Source organism: Gossypium raimondii, chromosome 11, assembly GCF_025698545.1.
Source record: "Gossypium raimondii isolate GPD5lz chromosome 11, ASM2569854v1, whole genome shotgun sequence".
Classification (NCBI taxonomy): Eukaryota; Viridiplantae; Streptophyta; class Magnoliopsida; order Malvales; family Malvaceae; genus Gossypium; species Gossypium raimondii.
The window spans coordinates 28,082,511-28,091,954 of NC_068575.1; the positions used below are offsets into that span (position 1 = coordinate 28,082,511).

At 29.2% G+C, this 9,444-nt stretch overlaps 1 protein-coding gene across 1 annotated transcript; it reads right to left on the minus strand.

The window, feature by feature from the left end:
• Window positions 1-6,586: 6,586 nt before the first annotated feature.
• Window positions 6,587-8,997, minus strand: LOC105804267 (60S ribosomal protein L30). Its single transcript, XM_012636791.2, has 5 exons — window positions 8,830-8,997; window positions 8,611-8,716; window positions 8,368-8,469; window positions 7,005-7,073; window positions 6,587-6,916 (listed from the first exon to the last, which is right to left on the minus strand). Exons 1-5 carry the CDS (start codon window positions 8,848-8,850, stop codon window positions 6,876-6,878), a joined length of 339 nt encoding a protein of 112 aa, XP_012492245.1. The 5' UTR covers window positions 8,851-8,997; the 3' UTR covers window positions 6,587-6,875.
• Between the last annotated feature and the right edge of the window lie 447 nt (window positions 8,998-9,444).

A 9,444-nucleotide genomic window follows, 5' to 3' on the forward strand; every position in this document is an offset into this window, starting at 1 on the left:
CCTATCTAAAGAGTATTTTCTAATTTTCTATAGGCTCTAATTACTTCCTAATTCAATACTAAAAATTCCTATTTAGTCTATTTCAAAAAGTCCCCACTATCTCCTGACTCGATCCATCACTATACCTAGCTCCGAGTTAAAACATGGTCATTCTCACAAGAGCGAAATTGGTATTCATTCACAACTAACGGTCGTACAACCATCGGGGCACTCAACGGATGCGCTTTATCCATGTGAAATTTATTTAAGATCTTTTCCATATAAGTTGGCTATTGGGCAAGAATTCCATCTTTTAAATGCTCGATCTGTAGGTCAAGACAAAACTTTATTTTTTTTAAGACCTTTCATCTCAAATTCTTTCTTTAAACAATTTACTGCATTTTGAACCTCTTTCGGAGTTCCAATAATATTTAGATCATCAACATAAACAGCAATTATCACAAAACTTGTTCCATACCTTTTTATAAAGACACATGGACAAATTGGATTGTTTTATTAACTTTCTTTTAACAAATATTAACTAAGAAGATTGTACCACATAAGTCTAGATTGTTTTAATCCATATAAACTTTTCTTTAATCTGATCGAGAAATTTTCCTAAGAAACTCTATATCCTTTTGGGATTTTAAATCCTTATAGGATTTTAAATCACTTAAGGATTTTGATATAAATTTCATATCAAATGTACCATACAAATAGGCTGTAATAACATCCATTAGACACATGTCAATTTTTTCACATACTTCCAGACTAATAAAATATCTAAATGTGATTACATCCACCACAGGAGAATATGTCTTTTCGTAATCAATGTTTGGCCTTTGCGAAAATCCTTGTGCTACAAGTTGTGATCTATATCTTATGACTTCATTTTTCTCATTTTATTTTCGCACAAATACCCATTTATATCCTACCAACTTTATATATTTATATGTTTGGGTTACAGGTCCAAAAACCTCATGTTTATAAAGTGAATTCAATTAGGGGTGAGCATTCGATCGAATCAAATCGAAAATTTTCGAGTTAATCGAGTTTTCGAATCTCATTTTATCACCCTAACTTTTTTAAAGTTTTCTCGAATCGAGTCAAGTGAGATAGAATTCGAATCGAATCGAATCGAATATATTTGTTCGAGTTAAATTTTAAAAAATAATTTTGGGTCCTTGTAACCACTATCACCTATCGTAATAAAATTTGTCCACCTTAATCAAATTTTTTATTAACTTTCATCACCTCATAATTTATTTATTAATTTTTTATATACTGGTTAGCTTCTTTGCTTGCTTAGTTGTTTCAATTATTTTGATTCTTGTCACTATGTATTTTGGAATTACAAAATATATTAAATGTAAAAATATGATTTTTTAATAAAATTATTTTAAAAGTAAAATGTGAAATTGATACCAATATAAAATTTTAACACGAATATTTTATGGCATAATTAATAATTCAACTTTAACATAAATATTCAATATGACTAAACAATTCAATAATATAAATAATATAAAATGTGAAATTTAATTTAATAATATAAATAGTAGATATAAATAAAATTATTACTATTTATGTTTAATTTTTTTGGATAATTTTAATTTTTTATTTGAGAGTAAAGGGTGAGAAGTAAAATTTTAGGGGAAAATAAAAAGTTTTGGGAATAAAAGTTTGAGGAAAGTAAATAGGGGAGTAAAATTTTGGAGGAAAATATTAAAAAATTGGAGGGGAGGGTTTGGGGTAGATGAGAGGTGAGATGGGAAGGAATAAAAGTTTTAGGGAAAAGTGGGAGGAGTAAAATTTTGAGGAAAATAAAATATTTTGAGGGTTTTGGGGAGTAAAATTTTGAGAAAAAATAAATGGGAGAGTAAAATTTTGGTGGGAAATGGATTTTGGGTAGATTGGAGGGTTGAGAGGGTAGGGGAGTAAAAGTTTTGGGGGGAAAGTAGAAAGGAGTAAAAGTTTTGAGGGAAAAGTAAAAAGATTTGAGAGTTTGGGTTAAAAATGTAAAATGTTATAGTTTGATATTCGAATTATTCGAATTATTCGAATTATTCGAGTTATTCGAATTCGAAAACTCAACTGGATTCGAACTCAAAATTTGAAAAAAAAATTCGAGTTGATTCTAATAACTCGATTCGTTTAACTCGAAATTCAATTTTTTTTTCAATTTTTTCAAGTCGAATCGAGTTTTGCTCACCCCTAAATTCAATTCTGCTTGAATTGTGTCTTTCCATTTTGACCAATCTTTCTATTTCTACATTCCTCAACAAATTTGGGCTTAGGATCCTCATTTCTTTTGTTATTCCAATAGCAACATTATAAGCAAAAATATGGTCATGAACTTTTTTTTTTTTTTGGTTCCATATTTTCTCGTATTGACATAACTTATCAAGATATCTTTATTTTAATCATTTTCATTTTCACTTCCAGGTACTAGAATCTCTTCTTGAGTTTTATAATTAGTTATGTCATGGATCTCTTCAGGAACCCCCACCTCCACTATTTGACCATCTTGAATGTTTTCTCCTCTCTTTTTACGAGGATTTTTATCTTTGGAACCAATCAATCTTATGCTTCAGGCATGCATTGCTTTCGTTTACATTAATAAGTTGTCCTACTAGGACTTAAATTCAAATTAAAACGTTAGCTAGTATATAACATTTGGTTATTCTAATTAGGTCAATAAATGCATTTAGCAATTTATTTGTAAATGAATTATTTGTTGAACGTCTGGGTCATATTGCTTTGTATAAAGATCTTAGATACTGATAATTCATTCCAAGTATTTTATTCACCCAGCTTTTTATTCTCTTGCCCTAATGTTAGGAAAATTATCACATAATAATTGACAACTTATGTCATAACTAAACCTCTAATTAATAGCTCAAAATATTTATTAATATAATGGGACTCGTATCAATGTACATTCCCAACCTTTTATGAGGACTCATCTATGTGTGTTGTGGTGAAGCAATTAGAACATATACACACATAAAAAATTCAAAGATGGGAAATTTTTAACTCCTGACCAATAGCCAATTGTAATGGGGAGTATTTTATATTTTATTGACTTGATGCGTACAAGTGTTGTAGCACGTTGCACGTAAATCAATATAATATCATATTTAAATATGAAGCTTTGTTCTTATAAGTAATGGTTTAGATATTAATCAGAAACGTTCAATCAATAATTTCCCTAAACCATTACGCGTATAAATAACAAGTTTTACAAAAAAATTTCCAACTCATATACAACAATTAATAAAAGCTTAAGATATAAACTCATCAGCATTGGCAATATGAATTGTCTTAATTGCATAATCTGAAATTAATTATTTAAGCAAGGAATCTCTTAAATGATAGGTTTTGAGTTTATATCACATATGTGATTATTTTGTAGATGCATATACCAAAATCATATAATATCAAAATCATCCACATAGTGAATGAATGGACCCACATTTATTTCATAAATGTAAGACATTAAATCTCAACTTTAGCTAGTGAGTTTCTAATAATCAATTTTCAACGAGGAAAAGTAACAAATGAAAATTATTTTAAATTAAAGAATGTTCTAATTCTTTAATGAATGTCCATATGAATTCTCAAATAATTTTCACATCATATATGATCCATGATGGTCTAACTAATCACAACAAGTAGTAAATATATTTGTATCAATAAACTTTTGGTTTACTTTAACATGATTTTCAATTGTACTAATAATGTCAATATAAATTGTGACAATTGATAATTTTACATCATTCATTTTATTTTGTATCCTTATATAAGCGATATTATGACATTTACTTTTGGAAATGTCTAAATAAATGTGAAGTCCATAATGTCATTAAGTCAACAAAAGAAATATAATTTGGTAACAAATATATGCAATATTCACTTGAGAATATGCCAAAATCTCCAAATGTCCAAATTGACTTTAATGATCAAAAGTGATTATAAAATTTATTATATTTATTACAAACATTCATTTCAAGGAATGTGCAAAAATAATTTAGACAATAATATAAGCATATATCATATTCCTTACTAATAAGATTATAATAGATATCATCCGCTTCAAGGAATGATTAATTAGTATAAATCATTGATCATTCTATTCTAAGAATAAACATTTAGTAACATTTCAAATCATCCATCTTGTTCTTATCTATTTGTCAATAATGACAATTTGTTCCATTTTCGTAATTGTTATGTATTGGAACATTTATTTCGGGGAATGTAGCAAAACCAATGGAATGAACAACTTGTTATTTTGTTTAGCCGTAAGAAGGCTTGAGATCAATTCAGAATACTTTTAAAACTCTTTTCACAAGAGTTCTGCATCATCAATTAACTAGAAATAGTCAAGTCATGCACGGAATTTATTATAAATCAAATGTATAGATAAAATTGACATTTAAAATATCAAACCTGATATAATGCTAGTGCTAGCAAAATTTTCATAAACCTTTGTAGACATGCATGAAATTTACTTCAAAATAATACATTTCATATTCACTAAAACATTTTTATTTATAATTGCTCATATCATTTCTCTAAATAATAAATAAATGGAATAATACAAAAGCGTATGAACTACCTTTAACATCTCTACAAAAGCAACAAGTTTCTTAATGTTGTATAATAGGAATAAGGCAATTACAAAACCAAACCACACTAGTTTTTTATACTTCTTATCAAACAACAATCGGTTAAGACAAACAAGATCCATTGAAATGTCAATGGTCAAATTAATATAATAATTCTCATTTTAAGTATATAAAATATTTTCAACCAAAATAATTCAAGAATTAAAAATGACAACAGTTAAACTTTAAATTTCGTATTAGAATCAACCCAAAATTAATTTAGACATTCCTCAAATTATCTTTAGAACTATTTGTATAAGTATTGAAAATTTTAAATTGTATAATAAAATTAAGAAGAGTCATAAGAGCAACATAATCTATATTTGAACTAAATCAAATCCAAATAATCATAAAATTCATTGATTTATCAACACAAATTTGCATAAATATGTTTTTGCCAAATATATTATTTAATTATAGAACACACTACAACAACATTAATAAGTTAATCAATATTCATTTTCATGAACAAATAAGATGCTTAAAATAATAAGTAACCCATGAAAATAAAACTTATAAGACCATCTCAAATATTTAAACCATATATCAAGTGATTTAATATTTAAAGATGCTATCATTGAAAAAAGTGTAAAGCTAGAGATCTAATTAAGTTGATGTACATTTCTTGTTTAACGTTAAGTGTTGATTATTTTATCAAATAAACAAATTAAACTTCAAGTATCTATTTAAAATTTATCAATAGGAAAGTTTGAGAGTGAATCTTATTTCCTAATTTCATATAGATATTGATATCAAATATTTCACCATTTTTAAGAACATAAAAATAAAATAAGTTAATCAAAGAAAATTATAATTGATCATAAATTAGCTAAAAAACATTAATTAGATATGAAACATTAAATAAAAGAAACTTCTTGTAAAAACTTAACATCTTGTTGTCTAATATCTTGAAAATCATGGAGGTAATTTTGATCTTCAATAAAATAACTCACTTTGAGCAAGTTCATGCTAAAAGCGTATTATGAACTAAGAGAATTATCAAATGAATAAGAGATAAGAATAGATAAATGAAAGGATGTTTCAACTTTCACTTGATACGATAAGCTTAAGCTTGTACATGCCCTCTATTTATAGGACTTCAAATACCATAAGTTACAAAGCATTAAAGACCAACATTACGGTACCCTATAAATGATTTAAAGGTTACAAGATAATAAATTTAAGAGTTATGAAATTTATCTTTTAAAAATTACAATAGGATAAATTTGAAGTGATGGACATCCTCGATGGATTTACAACACTTAAAACATTTTAACCATTGATTTTATAATTAAATCTAAATACAAATATTATTTTATCTTAAAATTTGTCTAATAAATCAAGGAGAAAACAATAATTAAAGTTTACACCCTTCCAAAATATAAAACTCTAATCTGAACCCAATCCAATTCAGATTAATCTAAACCAGACTAACGTGTACAACCGCAAATGCAGGAGTAAAAAGGCTTCCCTTTTTGTCTCTAAAAATAAAAGCTTAATTTTGAACTGTTTTAACAAATACTAAATTTTGGATAGAAGTAAAATTTAAATCACCATTTAAGCCAAACTTGACATCTTTAATTATGACTTGAACTCAATCCTGAACTTGATAATTGTTCCATATTAGAGCCTAAACTAGACACTTATTCTCACATTAGGCTTAATTTTTTTTATTCAAATTAATCCCTATACTTAACAATTGTACCCACATAAAACCTAAATTTTAGAGTTTTCAAAGATTAACTTCAAAAAAATTCAGGCCTTAATATAAGAACAATTGTTAAGTTCAAGACATTTAATGTAGAAACAATTGCTAAATTCAATACCTACCTAAGACAAAAAAAAAGTTCAAACTTTAAAGTAAGAAAAATTGTCAAGTTCAGGTCTCAAAATGATTTAACCCAAATTACTAGGAAGTATGAACAGGACAGGAATACAGATAAAGAACTTATTTAATTTTATATTTCTTCCAGAAATTTGGCACTACACAATACAAAATCAAATTGCTGTAATAAAAGGCTGGATCACAAAGCACCATTTCTTATAGAGAAGGATTCAACTTTATAACGAAAGCCCACCAGCATTGTCTTCATTAACCAGACAAAATTTTGTACTTCAAAGCTACAAATTTTGCTAAGAGCATCCACAGTAATTGTTCTTTAACTAAGGATAAGAAGGCTACGAGGAACAATATAATAAGAAACAAACATTGTTCTGCTGTCAAACGACTCAGTTGTCACCAGGTAGAGACTTGATGATGTCAGAATCACCTGTGGAGCAAAGAATAGGAGCAGTTTGAAATCTGCAATTATCAAATTGTAAAGACCGGCATTCAAAGGAATTAAAATTCGGTTTTACCTGGATCAACTATACTCAAGCAGGATACGCGGAAGTACTTCCCACAAGCAGTTCCCAGATCATTATTGTCTGGGGAATTAAAGAGGGATTAGCTTCAAGACATTCAACTATTAACCAGGCAAAAACTAGCTAAAGTAATCGTAAGATCAATCAGCCATGTTTGTCAAAAATTGTCAAAAATTACCCATTCTAACTCAATAGTTTCAGCCAAAATGGACATAAATAAGTCATTAAATGTGTTTTCTTACATAATAGAACTATTTTTGACATCTAAATCCATCTTTTGAAATTTAAGTTTTCAACCACAACCTAGAAGAATTCCAGATAGCAAATGAGAAATATTGCAAGAGTTAGGTCATTCAAGAGAAAGCTTGCCAATCCAACTGAGACTTCCAAACACAACCTTAATCAGAAATTGTAAGATCAAATACATTGGGATCATATTCAGGCCAAAAGATGACCAAATACATACAATGAACTAGGAATCGCAAAAAAAATACCCCAAATCTGACAGGTTCTAACCCGACCCAAACCATTAGAGTCAGATTTTTTTTTTTTTGAAATTGGGTGTTAGACTGTCTTTTCTTATTTTGCTTATTTGTTATCATAGCTATCTAATCGTCCACTTAAACCTGTTAACGACTGCAGAAAGACCAGAATTTAGTGCACAGCTCTTCTATTACACGGTTCTAAGGTTGCCAGGGTCTTTGTTGCAGCTTGCAAGAGCATTTGAGGTTAGTTCAAATCAGGGTTTTGTTTGGTTATCCAAGCAAATAGTTCAAGAAAGACATGGAAAATATTAAAATGAGATCAAATTAGGGTTGGGTCGGGATTGGCTCTCCTATCAGGTTCGGGGAGGGTTTTTTTCCTAAAGAGTAAATCAGGTCGGGTCAAATCAGAGTGGAAAAGGTTCAGGGTGGGATTATGGCGGGCAAAAATCAGGCCCACCCTACCCTGTTGCTTATCTCTATAATGAACACCGCGTATCATACAAACCCATTTTTTCTTTTTAAATTTAGAGTTTATTCAGTGGCTAGTAACCTAAGATATCAATCACTCAAAGTTGGACAAAAGAAACAATCACTCAAAACCACTAAAGTAGCCCCTTTTTTTTATAAGGGAAAGGCATCGAGTTTAAGGTAGTCCAGGGATTAAAACTGAGATGGGAGTTAGCAGAAGACTTGAACGCAAGTACTTTGCCTCTTAACCTATAACTCGTTCAACATTAAGGTAAGCAATTTAGCAGAAATGCATGACGCTAAACTAAATCAATTTCCACCATTCCATAAATCCATAATTACAAGCATTAGAGCAATGACAGGAAGGCCTTTGCAAAGCAACAGGAAAATAAGAAAACACTTACTTCCATTATAATGATGCACCCCAACTTTACAAAGCATGGCATAGTACTCAATCTCAGATTTCCTCAGAGGTGGACAATTGTTGGAAATAATAATCAGTTTCCCTATCAAGTATCAACAAACACCAAATTTTCGTCATTGAACAAATAAATTTACATCCTTTCATCAAACAGCGAACCCAAACGATAAAAGAAATTGAAGAAACCAAAGTAGACCCAAACACAAAAATGAGAAAAGTGAAGAACCTTTGGAGGACCTTAGAGACTTAAGCACTGTTTTATAACCAAGAGTGTATTTTCCACTCTTCATGACGAGAGCCAACCTGTTGTTGATGCTTTCATGGGTCTTCTTCTGCTCAATCCAAAAGAAAACGAAAAAAAAAATATTTAAAATTCTTTTTTATCTTTCTTTACATTTTGAAAAAAGATCAAGAAATAAAAGAGGAGAAACAAATGGGTATTCACCGTCTTCTTGCCGGCCGCCATTTTTGTTGTTATGTTTCAGTTGGTGTTTCTGGATTCGGAGATCGGCTGCTGAGGGTTTCTTCTGAGAAATCTAAAACTACGTAGTTAGTTCCCTAACTAGGGTTTAAAATGGCTTTCCTATTTTGGGCTAAAAAAACAAGAGAAGAACTTTATTCAATCCAAAATCACACGGCCCAATTATTCTTAGATAAAACTAGATTCAGAAGCTTTTAATTAAATGGGATAATAAAACTTTTTTTCATTGAACTTCTCAATTAGGTTTATTTAGGTACTTGTATTTTTTTATTCATTTTGGTACTTAAATTTGGCAATTAGATTATTTTGCCCCCTAAGCTTGGAAAATATAAAAGTTTGATGGCGTAACTGTAACATTCCAAAAATTGAGGGTTAGTAGAATCGGGTTTGAGAATCAAGAGAGAGTGGCCATGCCCTAATTTTATAGATTATCTATGCGTTTTTAGGAATAAATGAGGTATTGGTTTGTTGGATAATTGTTAGTGAAATATTCCTTGAAACCCAAATTCAGATCCTTTTTCTCTCACCATTTTTATTATTTTGCTAATTTTGCCTCAAACCCTTGTATGTTAATTGATC

What these genes read in the sequence shown, in the direction of transcription:
- LOC105804267 (XM_012636791.2), bottom strand. Translation starts at nt 8,850, where the DNA reads ATGGCGGCCGGCAAGAAGACG. An exon ending in GTCTCTAAGGTCCTCCAAAG is followed by an intron (nt 8,470 to 8,610) that starts GTTCTTCACTTT and finishes GATACTTGATAG; the next exon opens with GGAAACTGATTATTATTTCC. An exon ending in CTTGAGTATAGTTGATCCAG is followed by an intron (nt 6,917 to 7,004) that starts GTAAAACCGAAT and finishes TTTGCTCCACAG; the next exon opens with GTGATTCTGACATCATCAAG.